General features: G+C 42.1%; 3 protein-coding genes across 10 annotated transcripts in view; 1 reads left to right on the forward strand and 2 right to left on the reverse strand.

Annotated features, from left to right (window-relative positions):
- LOC105687374 (nuclear factor 1 C-type) overlaps nt 1-11,548 on the reverse strand; it is a 34,022-nt gene extending 22,474 nt beyond the window's left edge. For 6 of the 8 annotated variants that reach the window (XM_048656266.1, XM_012402983.3, XM_012402982.3 and 3 more), the window contains exons 1-2: nt 11,395-11,548; nt 5,193-5,348 (exon numbers count right to left, since the gene is read on the reverse strand). In XM_048656266.1, coding sequence (XP_048512223.1) covers nt 5,193-5,348; nt 11,395-11,475 — 237 coding nt within the window. In that variant the 5' untranslated portion in view covers nt 11,476-11,548. Of the gene's footprint in view, nt 1-5,192; nt 5,349-6,270; nt 6,415-7,664; nt 8,365-8,706; nt 9,962-11,394 lie in introns of those variants that run through there. The other 2 variants (XM_048656265.1, XM_048656264.1) reach the window with 2 other exon arrangements.
- A 1,547-nt stretch (nt 11,549-13,095) lies between these two features.
- On the reverse strand, nt 13,096-14,755 carry LOC105687357 (actin-related protein 2/3 complex subunit 4). Its single transcript, XM_012402947.3, has 4 exons — nt 14,520-14,755; nt 13,808-14,134; nt 13,544-13,714; nt 13,096-13,461 (listed from the first exon to the last, which is right to left on the reverse strand). The coding sequence occupies exons 1-4, from the start codon at nt 14,520-14,522 to the stop codon at nt 13,456-13,458; spliced, it is 507 nt and encodes a 168-aa protein (XP_012258370.1). The 5' UTR covers nt 14,523-14,755; the 3' UTR covers nt 13,096-13,455.
- A 68-nt stretch (nt 14,756-14,823) lies between these two features.
- On the forward strand, nt 14,824-20,474 carry LOC105687354 (protein dispatched). The gene is made up of 9 exons (XM_012402943.3): nt 14,824-15,631; nt 15,735-15,872; nt 15,941-16,639; nt 16,719-17,106; nt 17,176-17,377; nt 17,450-17,837; nt 17,913-18,777; nt 18,842-19,142; nt 19,226-20,474. Exons 1-9 carry the CDS (start codon nt 15,494-15,496, stop codon nt 19,575-19,577), a joined length of 3,471 nt encoding a protein of 1,156 aa, XP_012258366.2. The 5' UTR covers nt 14,824-15,493; the 3' UTR covers nt 19,578-20,474.
- The last annotated feature ends 93 nt before the right edge of the window (nt 20,475-20,567 follow it).

The raw sequence follows: 20,567 nt of genomic DNA on the forward strand, positions 1-20,567 counted from the left end.
AACAAAAAATGATTCGGCAGAAAAAGTTTCGCTTTCTTTTGCAACGGACCGGTATCGCTTGTGGCTCATTGTTTTTGCATCGTATTCTCTCGTCAATTCTCACACGTTTCGAGAACAGAAATTTAAATCTGCGAGTTGAATTATCGTCTGTTTATAGAAATGATCGAGTTAACGCCAATTTTGCAATTTTCCAAGCAGAAGAAACGAGATGAAGGGAAAAATTCGTGGCTCAATTTGACCAAGGGATTCGTGTTTCTGTGTTCAAACCTCAGGTATCAGGTAAAACCTTTGGATTTTTTTTTTAAATTGTGACCAAAAATTTTTATTGAAAAAAATTGATCGTATGGCACTTTTCTTACGTATTTTGACCTCAGGAATCCGAATCTAATAGAAAAATTTACCTATCTCTAAAATTGACCGAGTTATCGCCAATTTTCAGCTTTTTGGGGTCAAAAATAAAAAATTAATTTTATAATCTATATTAATGTAATTTGAGCTCAGGAATCCGAAAGTGGAAGTCAAATTGATCTATCTTTAAAATTGACTGAGTTATCCCCATTTTTTCGCATTTTTTGGCATAAATTTGAGGATATCTCGAAGGGAAAAAATCGTAGCTCAATTTGGACAACGGATTCGTGTTCCTGGGGTCAAAATACGTAAGAAAAGTGCCATACGATCAATTTTAAAAAATAAAAATTTTTGGCCAAAATTTGAAAAAATCGTAAGGGGTACCCCTTGGAAAAATCTCAAATTTTGACCAAAAATTTTTATTTTTTAAAATCGATCGCATGGCACTTTTCTTACGTATTTTGACCTCAGGAACACGAATCCGTTGCCCAAATTGAGCTACGATTTTTTCCCTTCGAGATATCTGCATTTTTATGCCAAAAAATGCGAAAAAATGGGGATAACTCGGTTATTTTCCAAAATAGATCAATTTTTTCTCCAGATTCGGATTTTTGGGCTCAAATTACATTAATATAGAGTATAAAATCAATTTTTTATTTTTGACCCCAAAAAGCTGAAAATTGGCGATAACTCGGTCAATTTTAGAGATAGGTAAATTTTTCTTTCAGATTTGAATTCCTGAGATCAAAATACGTAAGAAAATCACATTAAACCCAATTAAAAAAAACATTTAGTTTTCGCTCAAAAATCGAATTTTTTTTTGGTTTTTCAAGAGTAATCTCACGTATAATCAGCTCAGGAATCCAAATCTGAAAGCCAAAATCATCTACTCGTGCGATCGATCGAGTAATCATCAATTATTCGCCGTTGGGAGCAGAAAAATTACAAGCATATCGATTATTTTTAGTCGTAGACCCACTTTGACTCGTCGCAATTCATGCCAAGGGTCGAAATATTCGAATTTCTGAATTCACCAGCAAACCCGAGCTTAGCTGGAGTCAGGTAGCCAGCAGCGTAGCGCTTTGTTGTGGGTCGTCACCTTCAGGGCTGAGCAGAGGTGACGCCTCAAAACAAACCGCGCGCCCGTGGCTACCTGGCTCCAGTTGTAAGCTCGGGTTTGCTGCTGAATTGAGAACTTCGAATATTTTGACCCATGCGACGACTTCAAGTGGGTCTACGACTAAAAATAATCAATATGTTTTATGATTTTTCTGCTCCCAATAGCGAATAATTGATGATTACTCGATCGATTGCACGAGTAGATGATTTTGGATTTCAGATTTGGATTCCTGAGCTGATTATACGTGAGATCACTCTTGAATTACCGAAAAAAAAATATCGATTTTCGACCCCAAAATTGAACAAAATCCAAGGGATACCCCTTTGGATTTTTCGCTTTTCGGAGCAAGGTAATCGAGAGTCTCGATCGTTGTTAGTCGTAGTGTAATCCAATCTACGGATACGTGCAATTATCGTACAACAATTATCGAGTACATACACGTGAGGCTTATTCGCAACTTCAACATATAATATAATACCTACTCATATAAACGCGCATTTACATATTTACAAGGCAAAGCCGGTACACGTAGGTAAACGTTTCGTCTGTCAGAGAAACGTAAAACGTTAATATCTTTCCGGACTTTGTATCGTACCCCGCCTGTATACAACCGTAATTATTTTAATATACATACATATAAAAGCCGTCTACGTACAGACACGAGTACCTGGCACGAAAGTAGTACTCGTGCGGCTGAAAAGTTGTTCCCTCGGTTAAAGTTTGAAAATGGAAGGGCTTAAGCCCTCCACCCCCGCCGCCGAAAAAGCGTCGCTAAAGAGACAACCGCGTCGTGCACGGGGGTACGACGCCTATAGGCTACACGTTCGTTCGTTCGTACGACCTCGCCGCACTTTACCGTATCATTAGACCCGCGCGTGTTAATATTACCGGGAAATTAGGCCTCTCGTCGCAAGATCTCCCTCTCCCTCTTCGTCGTCCGGGACGCGACGCACGGCTGCGGCACGCGGGCATCTTTTACCCCCCCCCGTAGATTGTAACGAGCGACGAGTGGCACGGCGCACTTCGCGGTTAATTGCCACGAGCAAAAGAATGCGTCGAATACGTACGTCTGTAAATCGCTACACCCCCCTCGCCCCCCCTACCGTATAATACCGCGGCTGTACAACGAGACGGAGAGAGACGGAGATAACGCTAGTTTGCATAAATTTAGGGAAATACAACGAGGGAAAATCGATATCCGCATAGAGATTATAGACGGTGGACGGTAGGCGCCACGTAGCCGCAGCCTCCGTCGCCCCCGACGCTCTTTCCTATCTCTATGTATCTCTAGGTATCTATGTATCAGCAAACACATATGTACAAACGAGATGTATATGTATATATATATATATGTGTACACACACACACGTGTACACTCGTACATATATATACACATATATATATATATAAATTCGCACGAGACAGCGAGCATAAAGGGTGGGCGATCGGCGTGTACCTATACGTGTAATACATACCTAGATATTTTTTTTTTTTTCTCCCCGTGTACATAAGTACCCATTCCGAACACTCTACTTACAACTTCTGGTCGGGCTTTTTTTTTTTTTTTTTCTGTTTTTTTTCCTTTCATTTCCATTTATATACACTCGTTTTTTTTTTTTTTTGTCAAAATCGTTTTGGTCTCCGTTTCTACTTTTCATTTAAACGGTGCAAAATAAATCTCCGAGCGTCCAAATTTTTCGAATTCGCTCTTCCGTTTCGTCCGACGCGTTTAAAAGTACGTACTTCCGTTTTGACTTTTGGATCGACGCAGAAAAAAGAAAAAAAACAGAAAAAAAAAAAAAGTAGGGAAACGGAACGGCCGTTCAGGTCGCGAGGAATTCCAACGGTTTTGCGGTCCGAAGGAAGACAAGAGGAAACGAAGAAAAAAAAAAAAAAAAATCACCTCGTTCCGCACTCCGTTCGGTTTTCGTGCTATATTTTCGTTACGTACGTATACGTACGTAAGCGACGCTGAGTGTTGCTGTTTTCGGTTCAACCACCCCGTATCCCGCAGTTTTATCCGCAACGTTGCTGCGAACGACTTGGCCAGTTTTCCTAGACCCCACACGGAAATACCACCGCTACGATGCCACGCGAACGATTGCGATCGAAAACCACGCGCTGCAAAAAAAAAAAAAAAATCGTCGAAATCGATGCCCCGGAATTCTCGCCTCGACAACTTCGAAAATTCGATCGGTACGGATCGCTGTGCAAAGTTTCCGGAATTTTGGTTTTTTCCGCAACGACTCCTCGTCCGTCCGTCCGAATTTTGGGGTACCGATTTTTTTCTCTCTCTCTCACTGAAAAAAAAAAATAGTCGCCTTCGACGTTGGAAAATTTCGCTCTCCCCCGGACGAACGGTGGATCCAGTATCTGAAAAATGTGTTGTAGAAAAATATCGCGCGCTCCGTTATACCGGAAAAACATTACCGGCGTTAACCGGCGGATACCGTAGGGGCTACCGGGTAGCACGGTGTTCGAAGGGCGAAAACGTGCCCGACGAACCTCCGCAGACCCCCTGCGGCTCGGTAGACCGATGAAAACCACGAATAGACCGACAGACGTACGGGACTAGACTGCAGGTATCGATTTCGTATATAAGAGAGAACTCGCGGTAGCGCTCTTCGTTCGTTCGTTCGTTCGTTCGTTGGCTTTTCATAAACGGCTGCCGCTGCAGCTGCCGTTGCCATCGAAAGTCGTACCTTCGTACCTCCGCGCGATACGCAAGCACTAATTCGAACGACGTTTGACCCCTACGTTTCGTGCGTCGCTACCGAAAAGAAGAAAAAAAAAAAAACGCAGAGTAAAATTTACGCGAACGCGTTAGGAGAACTTTGAAAAAAGCTCCGGGTCCACCCCTCGATTTTATTCTCCTCTGGTTCCGTTTCTCTTTTCTCTCCTCTATTCTCCGGTATACCGACGAAGAGTAGTAGCAGCGGTAGGTGTATACCGGTTAGCTTCAGGAACCGCCGAACGCGATACACGCCGGGATTAAAATATCGATCAACGGCGAAACTATCGCGGAAGGAGGAGGAGGAGGAGGAGCAGGAGGAGAAAGGAGGGAGGTGTACGACGAACGTCGACGAAAAACTGCTACGTTTCTCTTCCTCCCGATGATCCTCCCTCCGCATCCCCTCCCCCCCCCCCCCCCCCCGGTGCAATATCGAGAGCTGCTGACATTTCTTTATTTTTTCATTCCCTCCCCCATTTCGCCCCCCTCCCCCCTTTTTTTCGGTGCCGCGATCTTCTCCCCGGACGGTACGAATTTTTGCGAAAATTGCGCCTCGCTCTGCGCCCACCGATGATTTTGGACGTTTTTTTTTTTTTATTATTAGATTAGTTTTTTCGAAATTCTCCGAACAGGCGAGGCGCGTGTCCGCTTGTATACGTGTATACGCGAGGAAGTTTTTATCGCGACGAGGGGGGGAGGGAGGGAGGAGGAGGATATTAACGCTAGGACTCGGTGCGCGGGTCCTTCCTGCAATCGGTGTTAACGGGCGGCGGATATCAGGTGTGGCTTTCGGCCAAATCACCCCCCGGCCCTTGTGGTTCGGTTATCCAAAGCACATAGATTAATACACAGACAATATAATAGGCACATGGTAGTTGTATGGAACGGGAGTACGAAAAAGCGTGGTTTGTTTTTTTTTGGTTTTTTTCTTTTTGTTTCAAAGCACATATTTTGGAGGTAAATAAAGAGCGCAACCAACGAACACCGACTCACCTGAAGTTCCTCCTTGCACTGTCTCTCCTCTTCAAGGCTCATTCGTTTCTCGTGTTTTTTATAATATCTCCGCTTAGCCGCCTGTAGATTGAACCACGTGTACGAGAATGACTTGACGAAAGGTAGCAAAGCTTCTATAAACGGATGGAACTCATCCTGAAATCAATGGTTAAACCAATAGACACATGAGTGAGTGGAGTTTATCTCGTCGTACGTTCGTCGCTTACGTTCTAATCGTTTCCCCATTATTCTCTCCCGCGAAATCCGGCTGTACACGCGCGACACGCGAAATCTATCCTTCGTTTTTCCGAATCGAAATCATGCGTTTCGCGCGAGCGCGGATACGACGATAACGGAGCCGAAGAAGAGGGGGGCGGCGGGAGGGTCGAGGGGGGAAAAGGACCGGGTTCGGAAGTCGCGGGGTTTTGCAGGAATGTCATCGACCTCTCGGAACGCCGAGGATTTTCCCTCTTCCTCCCGTTTCGCGTATATCCCGCGTCTCCTGTCTACGACCCTCTGCACGGCGTATACATGTACCGGTACATAAAGTGCACCTTTTTGTATAAAATATATATATATATGTATGTACGTATATATTTTATACAGATCCGTACACACGTACACCGCGCGTAAACGTCGACGAAGGAGAGACGATTCGCCGCGACGTTTCGAATGCCGAGTATACATATAGAAAAACAGGGGAATTCTTTTACGCGCATTTTTTTTCTCATCGTCCGCTCGGTTTTCGTTCGGAATTTTTCTCGGGTCGTCCGGACGTGGAAAAAATTAGAGGCGAAAAACCAGAGCCCCCGACAAAAACCGCGAAACGTTATTACGAAATTGCACGCTCGTACAGCACCATATCGACGGACGAACGGGGGCCGGCGTTCGCCAATATGGCGGAAATTCATAAATTACACATCTACTTTACGTATATCCATGGAATAAACTATGTGGGTGGTACGAATCGCGTGGATACCGGGCGCACGGGTACATTCGGTACATATAATTCATGCCTTTCCAAATAGTTCAAACGGTTTATTATACGTATATGTATGTATATATGTATCTGTAATACCTGCATTGACATCGAAAACGGCTGTGTGCAGCCGGCGAAACTAAATTTCCACCGCGTTTCCACCGAATTTATCTGCTTTTTATTTTATTATTTTTGTTCCATCTAATTTTCATCCTTTCCTCTCGGAAGGATTTTTTCGTTATTTGAATCTGTTTTTTTTTTTTGTTCTGTTTTCTCGTTAATTTTTTTCTACCACATCGATGCGGAGTAAATATCTGCAGCGCGAAAAATGTAGAAACGAAAGAAAAAAAACATGATAACAATATGCGACCGCAAATATTTACTGAAAACCCGCCGCTACCTACCTACGATTCGATTATCATTTTAATAATTAGCGAGGCCAATTAATCAATTTCAATAATTAGCGAGGTGTTAATTATCGTTACATACGGTATCATATATATACGTCACCTATCGGGTAATTAATAATTGAAATATAAATTGACTGTGATTTTTATTGATTCGAATAGAAAAAAAAAAAAAAAAAAAAAAAAAAAAAACGTTGTTCTTTCCACTCGTCCGTCGGCTAATTATTTTATCCGTCCGCTGTCCGATCCGAATTATTTATACGCTAATAATTTTATCGCACACACGAACGTCGACGATGAATTTTAATTACCGAGCGCAACGGGTTCGTTTCGTACTCGCGTGTGTAAAATAAATAGCGCGACGCGATCAGCGAGAGTTTGAAAATTGAAAAAGAGAAAAGAAAACAAAGATAATTTTTTTTCCACTTCGCCGCGACCGCCGATAATTTCACGGAAACGATCTCGACGTATTTCGGCGTGACGTCATAACCGTGACGATTTTATTCACGGCTGGCGTACGGTCCTAACGGTCAAACTCTTGACATCTGTTGGCACCGTTGAGTCAATAATGCCGCTGCATGTACGGTTTCTTGCCAAGATTCGATTTTTACTTTTCTTCTGACGTTTGTTGTTTTTTGTTTTTTTTTTTCTACTTTTTCCGAACCACTTATTTTCATTCTCATTATCCCGGCGAGCATCTCAGTCACTCGAGGGACAGGACGTTCGACAACGGAAAATATCGATCCGCAGTATACGGAATTTCGATCTGGGATAATCATTGATTAATCATTGGGAAAATAAAAAAAAATATAAGTGATTTTGTCGAGAGAGAGCGAGAGCTTTCTTCTGTGAATTTTTGCACTCGATTTTGCTACCCAAAAAAAATAACGAAATCTGAACAGTTTTTGACTCCGTACTATCGGGATATCGATGAGATCTCTTTCGAAGATCGGAAAATCGATAAATCGAGAAACGGAATAGGAGAAAAAAAAAAAAAAAAAGGGAAATCCGAACGTTGAGTGCGAGGGACGCGATTAAATCGTGGCATGCGGGGGGTGAAAAAAAGCTCGGGGCAGCAACACCAACCATCGAATAGTGGAGAAGCACGTTGGCCGCTGTAAGCGCACTACCGTAGCTCTGCGGTATGTAACGTTCGTTTCCCTCAGAGGAAGCGGTTGCAGCCGTTGGAAAATAATAAAAACTCCCGACGACTACGGTGAAGACGACGACGACGGCGAGGAGTCGCTCTCATCGGCAGCGGCGGGATTCTCGAAATCGACGTCCGATTTCTCTTCCTCCGACGAGTTCTCGACCTTCGACCCGATCTCTTTTCTCAAAACGGTGCGGAATCGATTCTCTCTCTCTCTCTATTTATTTATTTCGCCCTCTCGTCTCGATCCTCCCTGTTTATGTTTTCGTCGAACGCTCGGCGACCCTCGACGTTTTCGGGTGGTCAGAAGCGTGACGTCGCCTTAGGTGGGAAGGTAATGCGTCTCGATAGTGCGGGCAAAAGTAACAAGAGGACCGCGGCGAAGTGGTCGCGGAATACCTCCTCTTCCACCTCTTTTATCGTATAATATTTCCGACTCATCTGCAGCGGGTGCAGTGCACGTTAATGTATGTTTTTTTTTTTTTTTTGTTTTTCACACACACGCGCACCGTTTCGACTCGTATCGATTCAACGAGGATTCGGTCGATCGGTTTATTGATTAGCTTTCGTTGTTTGTTTGTTCGATGTCGCAACTTAGGCGATGATTAAAAATATACCGGCAGCGTTACGCGGCAACTATTTATATTTATATGCACAAACAAGGGAGTAGCCTATAGTCGTATGCACATCGCATCTAGGCGTATCGCGTAGGTACGTACGTACGTGTAACGCGCGTATAACGTGTATCGGAGGCGGTGAGAGAGAAGAAGATTCTACCTTCTTATTTAAAAATAAACTTCGGATGGATGTGCGGTGATGTAAATGGAAACGAGAAAGAGAAAAAAAAAAACAAAAAAAAAACAAATTGGTAAAAGGAGGAGAAGAAAATAAAACAGCCGGAAACGTGAAAAATTAATCGGTACACCAGGTATCACGTCCGTCCATTTTGAAAAATAGTACAAAGAACGTAATTTCCACCATGAGATTCGGCATTGCGTCGGTACTCGATATTCTCCTTTACACGCTTTACGGTGGGATTTGAACGTTTCTCTTTTTTAGGTTTTTGTTTTATAGTCCGTTTTAATTATAGATCGTTTAATTCGCGTTGCCCGCCCTTGATAATAAATGTTGACGATACGAAAGATGATGACGACGATGACGTATTTCTTCTATTATAGCATACGATCTTTTTATAACATCGTTATTATTTGTCTTATTTTGACAACGGAAACACGACACTGATCTTTCGCGTACACCGTTGAGATTTCATTTCTTCATTTTCCTCTGTCTTTCTTTCAATTACATTTCTTTATCTTTCGTGTATTGCTTCGAAAAACTTTGTACGGCACACGCGAACAAACCTTCCCCCCCTGTTACTCTCCGTTACCAGTTAGTTCCTCGTTTTTCACTCGGGAGGGGTTTTTTTTTTTTTTCTTCTTTAATCTGGTATTTTTTTTCGAAAAGTGCGCCCAAAATTCCCTCGCTTTTCGAAAGGAGACGGGACAACGGAAAGCGCGCTCGAAAGAAGCGGAGAGATAGACAGAGAAAGAAAGAGAGAGAGAGAGAGAGAGAGAGAGAGAATTAGAAGAGCTTTCGAAAATAGATGAGAAAAAGATAGAGAGGAAACATGTTACGTAGACTAAATATGGAGGGAGGGAGGGAAAATATTTTCAAACGGGCTTGCGATATCGCTTGTGAAACTCTCGAACGGAAGATCGTGGGGTTCGGAAGAAGAATTGCGGCAAGAGAAAGAGAGAGAGAGAGAGAAAGAGAGAACAATAAAAGGGAAAAGATATCGAGAAGAAGGAGGAGAAGAAGAAGAAGAAGACGAAACCAAACGAGAAAAAAAAACAGAAAAAAAAAAAAACAAATTGGAAAAAGTCGGAGCACGGGGCGCAAGCGGAAACACGGGAGAGAGAAATCGAGGACGACGAAAAAGTCGCGAGACGGGGAGCGAGCGGTACGCGACCGACCGACCGACCGACAACGATCTTTTAAAGAAGCAGCGGACCGTCACCGCGCTAGCTCAGATTTTCCACTGGCTCTCCTCCTGCTTCTTCTTCTTCTTGCGCCGCCCGATGCCGTCGCTGGTGCCGACGATGCTGCTCCCGCTGCCGTTGCCGTTGCCTTTCGCTCGCCGCTACATACGTATACAGGTACGGCGGCACCCCAAAACCCGGGCTATTATTAGCCGTTGTCCTAGCCTGCTAGATTGCTGCCCTCGACGACGAAAACGTCAGGCTCGCACGCGGCCGCTGCCTCGCTCTCTTCTTCGCGCTATATTAAATCCCGAGAAGCGCCGAGGAATCGAGCTTGCAACTCAAACATCGAGTCCGCGAGGCGATCGACGTCGAGCGAACGAGGCGTCGCGCTGAGCGGCGCGCGCTACGTTCGAAGCGAGGAATTTTGAAAAAAAAATTTTTGGGGCGATTCCCTCGTTCGGAGGAATCCGGACGGCCTCCTCCTCCTCGTGGACGAAGATGTACCCCACGGCGGTCAGGAGGGTCTACGTTGCACCGTACGTGTCAAGGCGACCGCGTGTATCTATAGGTGGTGGGTACCACCCTCCTAGGTACCGGAGGAGGCTCTTCCACGGCCAATCGATAGCCAAAACTTCTATAGCACGTCCGGCCGAGTAGACCGTCGACAGACACGGACGAGAGGATTTCCTCCTAGTTCCGGAGAGGGGTGGAAACGATGAAACCGGACGCTCTCGATATCCGAGAGTTAGCGGTCTTCCGAATTTGTGTTATTATTCGGCCGGGAAGAGCGATCGGATTCCTGCGAAATTCCCATCGGTAGTTACGAAGGAAAAACTCGGTGGCACCGCTCTTACAAACGGTTTTCCAAAATCCAAAATCACCTACCACTTGAGGCAAAAGCTTGCCCAGAAAAAAAAATACCTTTTTCGCGAATTGTCGACACACTGCTTTCCAGAGCCAATAATTATCCAAATTTTTTCCTCCGACGAAACTTGGCTCTTCAAAAGAAACGAATGTAGGCTCATTTCCACTCGTCGGTATTTCCCCGATGTTTGTCTAGACTCTGGGACGGTGCGACGATGCGATCGGTTTGTTTTGGAGTCTCACTTCGCAGCGACGCGAGTAGAGGTCGTAGAAAAATTAAAGCTTGAAGGGAAAATAATGGTAAAGAAAAAAAAAAAGAAGAAAAATGCACAAAAACGAAACGGGCGAAAAAATATCGGTCCGCACCCGATGCAGAAACTTTTATCATCGATCTCTGACCGTCGCAAAAAACCTTTGACAAACGGCCTCGTGATATACTCGGTACATACTTACAGGGTGAAAACACCGTCCCCGAACGGGTATAATAATCGGATAAAAGTAGACATCTTTGTCTGGCGACGTTTTGCCCGTCGCCGATAAAAATCTCGGGAAAAGCACAGGACGATTGAAAAAGGGACGAACGTGTGATAAATTTTCAAGTTTTTTTTGGCCACTTCTTTCGACTCGGCAAAAATTGCCGGTTGGACGGCACAAACGAAAAAACAGAAAAGGTCGTATCAACGTCTCTTCGAAGGGCACGAGGGTGTCAACACCGAAGCGGTTGCGGTTACGTGGTTTTTTCGACAGAATATGGTATTGGAAAACATGCACATGCGAATGGGGAATATTTGAAGAAAAAATAAATAAATGTCAAACGCACCTGTCCTACGGAAGGAGCCTGAAGATATGTCGACACATCCGGTTCCACCATACAGCTCCTTAGGGTATCCGGGATGAACATGAGGAGATGTGTAGATGGTGTCAGTCCGAATTGTTGATGTTGATTTGGCAGAGATGGATCGTAATTGTAATAGTTCGGATGATAAAAGCCGTTGTGGTTAATATTACTGTTATTACTATTATTATTAGTATTAATTGAATTGTTGTAACTATTATTATTATTATTATTATTGTTGTTGTTGTTGTTGTTGATAATTGTAGGCGGTAATGAATTTTCTCGTAAAATTTCGATGTTCTTATTATTACCGCCACAATTGTTATCTAGGCACTCGTAAATATTGGCTGTATAACAAATCCCTTTTTTAATAATAATAAGTTTATTATTAAAACGATAATAACCAGAGCAGTTGTGATTATTTGAAGTTTACGCGCGTTTGGCACTCTCGCGGGTGACGAATGATCTTTTGAATTCAATAACGATCGAATTCGAATGTATTTCTCGATCGAACAAACTCGAACCAATATTATCGTTATCGTTGGAAATTGAAATTGAAATTTTACCGCTAACGCCGACACGACCGCGGGTAACACGATTGTCGTCGTTATTAATGTTGTCGTTGGTGAAAAACTTTGTTCGACGATTGAAAGGGGTGATTTATCACTTGTAACAATTGTATTATCGGAGGTTGTTCTTCTTGGATCTTTGTGGCGGTTGAAAGAAGAACTTTTCTCGTGTAGATGGTATTCTCTGAGTTTTGAAACTGCGGTGGAATATTCTCTTCCGATCTGGCAAAGTAATTTGTTATTTGTGTTGTTGATCGACCGCTGTGCCTCCTTGGAGAACTTCTTGCTTTTGATTTTATTTTTGTTGGTTTTGGGATCGGTGTTCGACGACGACGACGACGACGACGACGACGACGACGACGACGATGATTTTGACGTTGCGGTGCGGAAGATAATGTTGTTCGATATAGTCGTGCAGTTCACTTCGGTGTTACCGCTAATTGTTGTTTCGTTAATTAAGTTATTCTTGACGTTGTGGTCGGTGGTGTTGTTGTTTTTGTTATTGCGGTGGAGATTACGGCGGTGATGCAGGTGTTGGTAATTGTTGGGTGGTGCAACACCGCACCCACGCACAAGCATCCTACCTAAACACACACCACACTTGATACCAAAACTTGAAGATGAATGAGAGGATGATGGTGACGATGACAATTTTGAAAATTAATAATTAACAACGAAAATTTAACTAATCAGACCGACCCGCAGCTGATGATTACGAGGCGAACACCTTCGCCCTCGTTGCCGTACGGAAGACGCCGTCTCAGACTAGTGGAACACCACCAGCTACCAGATCGGAATACAGTCGAAAACCTTCGCGCTTACCGCTCGCGTCGACGAGCCGATGATGCTGCTGCTACTCCTGGTGGCGACGTGTTCGGGGGGTGAGGGGCAACCAGAACCTTTTCAAAGCGCAAGCTCTGAAACGCCCGAAGAGTTGCGACCAACCCGCAAACTTCCCACACCTCGACTACCCTTCGACTTCGTTTCGCTATCTTTCATCCACGGGGAGCGGATTATCCCCCACCGACCCGTCGACGACCAATCCGAACGGGCTAGATGCGCGGATTTTCTCTGCTTGAATGCGTACGACTTGGAGATGTAAAAGACCGGTCGGTAATAATTTTTTCTATAATCGATATTTATTCATTTATTACAATAATTATTTATAATACATTTTAGGTATATTTTTATTTTTATGGTGCGCACTTCAGGATCAGTCACGCACTAACAGCGGGTAGTAAAAAGAATTTAAAAATAAAATAAAATATGTATGGAAAAAGAAGACAACATGACACTCCGAAGACCCGAAGTGAATCTATAAAAATTGTGGATTTAGGGGTGAACGGCGGAGTGAATGAATGGTGGTGTTATATGTAATTTCTTTGAATGTTTTGAGCGTTTTCGCACGACTTAGACCCATTGCATGATGTCTTGAATTATCGCTGGCTGTGAATCTCTTGGTAATTTTCTTGCCAGGCTAAAACTGAAAATTCATACAACGTGAGTTTGGAGTTTTTTGGTACAAGAAGTTCGTCGCTGCAGCTAATCTGGATTCGGATACAAACCTTTTTCAAAAATTCTTCAGCGCAAATCCTGGCTCTTGCATTCACGGACAGCTTCATTTCACTAATTTCCTTATCGATCTCCTCCATAAAGTGAATGACAAAATCAACCAACTTATGTTTGAACATTTGCTCCGTGTGGAAGTTTGTGATTAGAAAACTAATGTCGTAACCCTGGAATAAATATTTAATCGTTAGAATTCCACTAGCTTGCACTGCTTTTTTATTAGCGTTCAACCATTCAACCATTTTTTTGTTTTCTGTTACCTCCATGGGTTTTCTCCTGAGTATTACAAAGTTTTCAGCTCTCATCATCATGAACCTCATGAATTTGTGGCACAATATTTTTTCAATTTCATCAGCTTGTTTTACAGATATGCTGACTCGTACACTGTTTATACTTGACTCAATCAATACTCTTTCTTTGTCATTTCTGCTAATTAGAACTGGTGTGAGAAGTAATTCTTTGCTCGACATCACCTCAACCTCTGGCTTATTGTGACGCTCCACATCCTGAGAAGAGAAATTTTCCAAGCACATGGCGGCGGTTAATGTACGCCGTACCGCTGTCAGATAAGGCTTCAACGTGGCGGCCTGTACAATGAAAAATGATAAGAAATGAAAAAACATTATTTATGCTCAATCATGTCAACAAGAAAACTACATCCTTGATTTTATACATGATAAATGTTTCAATTTCTTTTTCTAGCTAAGATTACATTCGTCATAGCTGATAAGCAAGCAGGGTTACCGACTCTAGTCAACCACAACTCAATCAAGATCGGCCTCTTTGGTTTTTTGAAGTCACTTTCACCAGGGGATAGGGAGTTTGAAAGCTCAGAGGTCACAATATGAGAGTAAGTGGGTACAAAGGATTGGTGCTCGTAGAATGTTAAATACACTAAAATGCTGGATTTCAGTTTATCAAATGTACTGATCTCTACCATAACCTATGGTTTCAGCAGAGAATATTACTTGCCATTGTTTATGGAATTCGGAGCCTTTCTTTGCTCTGTTTAAAAATAAGTCCACCCGATGGTTCTTATATTAATCGTTTCGACTCGGTACAGAAAAATAAGGTGTTCGTGTTTCACGTTATTGAAATTAACTCAGGAAAATGACACATCCCCGGACCCCAGAAATTGTGGGCTGGGTTTTTCTCTACCGCTCTTTACTTGACAGGCGGATTGTTTTAAAGGGGGTCCGGACCCGGACCGTATGGGCCTCTTACGGTAGAAATCTTCACTGATATGATTCAGATGATTCTGCGCGAGAGTAATGCTCGTGAAGCTGCGTTTTACCGCTTGCTGAAATTGCAGATGATGCAAAATGATTAAACTCGCGCATATATTGTACCACGGTACCACTATTGCTCACTATTGTACTTTAATTTAACCTAAAAAATTTATCGCCTTCTGTAATCCAAACAAAAATAAGGGTTTTGTCTATACTTAAAATTTGTATCTCAAATGTAAACAAACTAAACACATGGAACGTCAAAAATAGCCGCGTCGGTATGACGTTAATAATATTGCCCGTCTCTCTGAATATATGGATTTCAGACCCTACTCATAGGAAAATTATTCCTACAGTGTATTAATAATGGTGATTAACGGTAGCGTCCCTAGCTTAGCTTAGCTCTAATTTGCGATATTTATAATTATTATAACTTCTTATTTACGAAACGTTGAATATATGAACTTCGAATTGTGCCAAATGTTCAATTATACAATCCTTCATGAGCCTAAAGCTGTGCTTACGATCAGTATTATACGTGATAATTTGAATATATCAATCAACTATAACACAAGAATTGCTCAATTTTCTTGTTAGATTTATTGAAATAATTTTGGGTAAAAAATTTATCTACATATAAATGTATTATACAATATAAATATAACTACCTGCGTTGTACGAATTACTTAATGAGTAAATTCATTTTAACGTGCAATAATGGAAATTTGGTGGTTTTCTCGAGTCGTCGCGTATCATCCTTACGCTATTCTTGCAGCAGTTTTCGTATTTTCTTCAACATGTTTGATTGTTCCATTAACTACAAAGAAATTCCCGGATTTTTCCGATCCTCAATTAGTGAGTACAAGTTTATAAATATTTTCCTGGACAATTTTTTTCATTTTATGTTAAAGAGCGAACAATGATTGATCAGCACAATAATTGTAAACTATTTTTCTAGGGTTTTGAGGCAAGAGGAACAACTTTGGCCGGCCGATTAGCCACATGGCAAAATTTAATCGAATCCATCAGACCCAGAGGAAATCTTATTGCGAATCCTCTAGAATATTATCAACATGTTATTCAATTGATAAACCAGGTAAAAAAGAATCTCCTTTAACATTATTTTTATTTCACGATTAAAATAGAATCGTTTCCGTTCGACAGAACGATACAAGCTTATGGAATTTGCAAAATATAACTGCGCTTCAAGGAGGAGCTAAAAAGCAATCACGAAATCGAGGAAAAAAAAAAGATAAGAAATATGGACAGAATAAGAACCATGCTGACAAAGTTTTGGGTAAAAATATAGGGGGTAAAGATAAATGGGAAGAACTCAAGCAGCTCAATAATGACAGAAGGAATCACCTAGAAAATTTGGATAACACAAAGGACCCTGTCCACCAAAAAAGTAATGGATTCTTCTGCAATCTTCCAAGTTCAGCCTATGCAAGATTTGTTATTAGTTCTGCCTCTGGGACCGAGGATCTTTGGACCCTTGAGGGGATATTGGCCCAATGTCATATAGATGCTACTCTTCGTGCAACTGAACATTTTTCGTCTTTGTGTCAAACACAAAATCAAATTCATGGCGAGAAAAAGAAGTGCTGTCGCAGCTGGTCCCCGGCCAACTATATAGCTCTCTTATCAAATAGAACATCGTGCCTAGGAGTGAACGAAAATGACCTAGTGAGGGTAAAAACTTTGCTATGGAGATGCGCACCGTTTTATCACAACTTTCAGCTCACACCAGACTGTGCCGAAGATTCCAATTGCCAGAGACGAGTTCCAACGGAATGCCTTTCTCACAATGCTCCGTATCATCTTCTTTATTATCTATTAGACACTGCGTTCATCCCTTCTAATGTAAGCCAGGATCTTGATAGTTTAGAAGAAACACTTTTATAAGAGCCTGTCATTTATATCCGTTCATATCTTCTTCCAGAATGGAAGCAGTTTGCTAAAACTTAACACAACCCTGAGTTCTGCAATGCTTTTTCTACCAATGGCAGCCAGTTCTGCTACTCTAGATTTTTATAAAGTTTTAAATGAGGGTGGTTTAACCTATGGAAAATTCCGAGTACAGGCCATTCAACTTGGTTTAAAAAGCACGCTGTTTGATCGGCGTCTCGTCTCAGATTCCTGCCTAGTGCTAGCTGGTTTTGCTTTTGTAAACGTTTGCATTTGGGCCTACACCGGTTCCGTCATATTGACAGCTGCAACAATCCTTGCTGTTCTTTTCAGCCTAGGAATCTCGTACGCCTTCTATACTCTTATCTTGCGTATAAATTTCTTTCCTTTCATGAACCTTTTGGCCATTGTCGTAGCTGTTGGTGAGTAGAAAAAGTTGCTTGATTCGGGAAGAGGTCGTTTCACATTCACATAACGATTTTTTATTCCAGGAATTGGGGCAGACGATGCATTCATATTTTGTAAAGTTTGGGAGTGCGGGAAACAAAAAAAGCTCCCCAACGGTGGACTTGTCAGTCTTGTACAAGAAACAATGAAACACGCTGTACCCTCAATGCTCGTTACCTCTCTTACTACTGCAGTGGCATTTTTTGCATCCATAGTTAGCAATGTTACAGCTATAAATTGTTTCAGGTGAGCATCGTAGTTTAGGGAATTTATTCTTGAAACAGTTATAAATTGTAATATTTGATTGGCATTTTACAGTCTTTTTTCTGGAATGACAGTAATTGCTAATTTTTTTCTAATGGTAACTTGGCTGCCAGCAAGCGTCGTCATCTCAGAGCACTGTCATTTCACAATATTGTCCCCGGCGAACTTTATGGTCAGGAAAATCTACAGACCACTAAGAATATTTATTGGAAAGATAGCGAACGACTTTGGCAAAGTGCTATCCAGGATTGCCATAGAACTGCGATGGGTTTGGTTGGTGATTCTTGGATCAACAGCCGTTGCCGCCAGTTTCATCGTCTTCAGATATCCGGGCCTGCAACTTCCAGATTCTCCTGAATTTCAACTGTTCGATAGTTCGCACCTTTTTGAAAAGTACGATCTGGTATTTTCCCAGAGATTTTGGTTCGAGAAGGTTGAAATGGTAATGATTGAATGAAGAGACATTTTTCACAGCACTTATTTGCAGTAGTTATTGACAGTTCATTAAATTTTCTAGGGTGATGGAGGAGAGGTCTTGCCACTGAGATTTGTTTGGGGAGTCAAACCAGTGGATAATGGAAATTATCTAGACCCAAGATCAAGGGGCACGCTGGAATGGGACGAATCTTTCGATGTCTCCAGTCAAAAGGCCCAGCTCTGGCTGTTGCAATTTTGTCGCGGTCTGAGAGCGCAACCATTTTATCGCAGCACTCTGGGTCCCTTGCTCCCGAATTGCTTCATCGAATCCCTCAGGTCTTTCATGCAGCGCCGATGTGTAGACCCCATAGATCCACGGATAAATCGAGCTCCGTGCTGCGAAAGCAGCGTGTTTCCATATCCTCCTTCCGTCTTAGAGCGATGTGCCGCCGAAGCGAACGCGGATTTGTATCGAACTCCGTCTCAACTCTGGGGAGGCGAAAGTTCCACTTCTGCAGGGCTGAAGTTTCTCAAAGAAGAGATTCGTCTCAACGCGAATGACACTAAGCTACCGCAGCCAAAGATCAGAGCCCTAATAGTCGAATATGACAGCACTTATACTTACAGTCTTTCTTTTGCCGAAATGGATCATTTTTATCGTCAGGTGGAAAGTTGGATGAAAGAACAGCTGCTCAATGCCCCAACTGGGATGCGGGGTGGTTGGTTCATAAGTAGATTGGAATTTTACGAATTGCAACGCACTCTTTATGAGGGCACTTTATGTGCCATGGGGGTATCAATGGGTCTGGCATTGATTGTGCTAGCGTTAGTGACGCTCAATCCTTTGGTCAGTTTGTACGCGATAATAGCCATCGGAGCAGCGATCGTTGTAACTGTCGCTTGCCTTGTTCTGCTCGGATGGAGGCTCAACGTTCTGGAAAGCGTAGCGGTTTCAACAGCCATTGGTAAATAAAATCAAGCAAACTAGTTAGAAATCAGTAATGATTTTACAGCGTTATCACACCCTAGGCCTCACCGTGGACTTCAGTCTTCATTACGGAGTGAGTTACAGAGCATCTGCCTCAGAAGAAAGGATAGATCGAGTGAAAATGGCTCTAGATCAAATGGGCGGACCAACATTGATGGCTGCCGTTACGAGCGGAGCTGCAGGAGCCTTTATGCTTCCTTCCCAAGTTCTGGCCTATATACAAATAGGAGTCTTTTTGCTTCTGGTGATGGGTATAAGTTGGATTTACGCTACGCTATTTCTCTGTCCAATTCTAGCCGTTATTGGACCTTCGCATCACTTTGCACAGTACCAGTATCCCAGGTAGATTCAAATTACTTTATTCCTTGCCATGGTTGACTCACGAAGACGATCAAACTCTAAAGACTATCTTTCCCATTCCTCAGGTTTTCGACCTCCTGGTTTCGTTTCAACTTTCGAAAAGGTACCGAGGAATCTGCGACTGGTGAGGGAAAGACCGGCCGAGATAAAGCTCGCTGTCGGGAACGTGACAGAGAACGAGAACGGGAGCGTAGAAAAGGTCGAGGAATGTTATCAGAATCAACGCTTAGCACTTCGAGCACGGTCTGCCAGTTCCATTGCGGAGAACTTGAAGCACTGGCAGGAAGGGGACCCCCGTCGCCTTCTCTACCACCTTCTCCTTCCGCAACGTTATTATTCCTAGAACCATCCCTGCAAAGTGGTCCTTCGACCTGTAGAAACAGCAAACGAAAACTTACAAACAACGAACTCGATTGAAGTTCTGACAGCACGAATTAATTTCCACTGACTGGTAATTAAATCACGTTTGATTATTCCGACGATTGAAAAATTGTGTCTCGTGAATCTCCATCAACTATTTATACGACTGTGTATGTCAGCATTTATTCCGGGAGATGGTTCTTTTTTGCCATGACATCGGAGAAAATTATTAGGATTAATTAAAATAACTGTATAGAATCGCTCCAAAGTTCGTTGATACATCTACCTGCTATGTGATTCAATATGAAAGAAAAATGGAAAAAAAAAACAAAATTGATGGTTCGTATAGTATACATATTATTCATCGTGTGTGATTTGGTGTACGTGAAAAATTCTAAGCAAACTATTACAAGTAAATAAGAAAAACCATCGCAATAGATTTGGGAGACCTGATTACGATTGATTGTTGTTGCAAACTGAATAGGTATATAATATAACTATAGATTCTTTGGTTGGTCTATCGAACGGTTCAAAGAAACTTCTAGGCCGAAGCAAACAAAACGTGAGAACAAAAACTCGAGAAAAATGCTCTATAGTTAAAATTCTTTTCTTGACAAACAACTGTTATAATGACAAAAAGTAAAAGTGCATTGGTTGTTATATATCAACGTTGATATTTCAAATATAATTATTACGTGTTGTTATACAATTCTATATGTTGTATATATCTATATACCATATATTGATATTATTTTATTGCAATGTTACTTATACATATTTAGAGTATAGAAAAAAAATCCAATATCTCATGAGGTGTCAAGTCGTATTGCAAAAGATAAAAAGTAAAATAGAACCAAAATCAATTTGACTCAGTTCGCAGCTATAAATACCAATTTTCAGTTCCTTGCATAATAAAATACTTTTTTAACTTTATCATGTAATACCATCGCTCTAGAACATATCACTATTTTTTTGTTACATTTTCAGACAATTTTTATGTTTTGTATTGTAGTTTTATAAGTTTTATGTATAAATTAATTTACAGTT

This window comes from Athalia rosae, chromosome 5 (genome assembly GCF_917208135.1).
Source record: "Athalia rosae chromosome 5, iyAthRosa1.1, whole genome shotgun sequence".
Classification (NCBI taxonomy): domain Eukaryota; kingdom Metazoa; phylum Arthropoda; class Insecta; order Hymenoptera; family Athaliidae; genus Athalia; species Athalia rosae.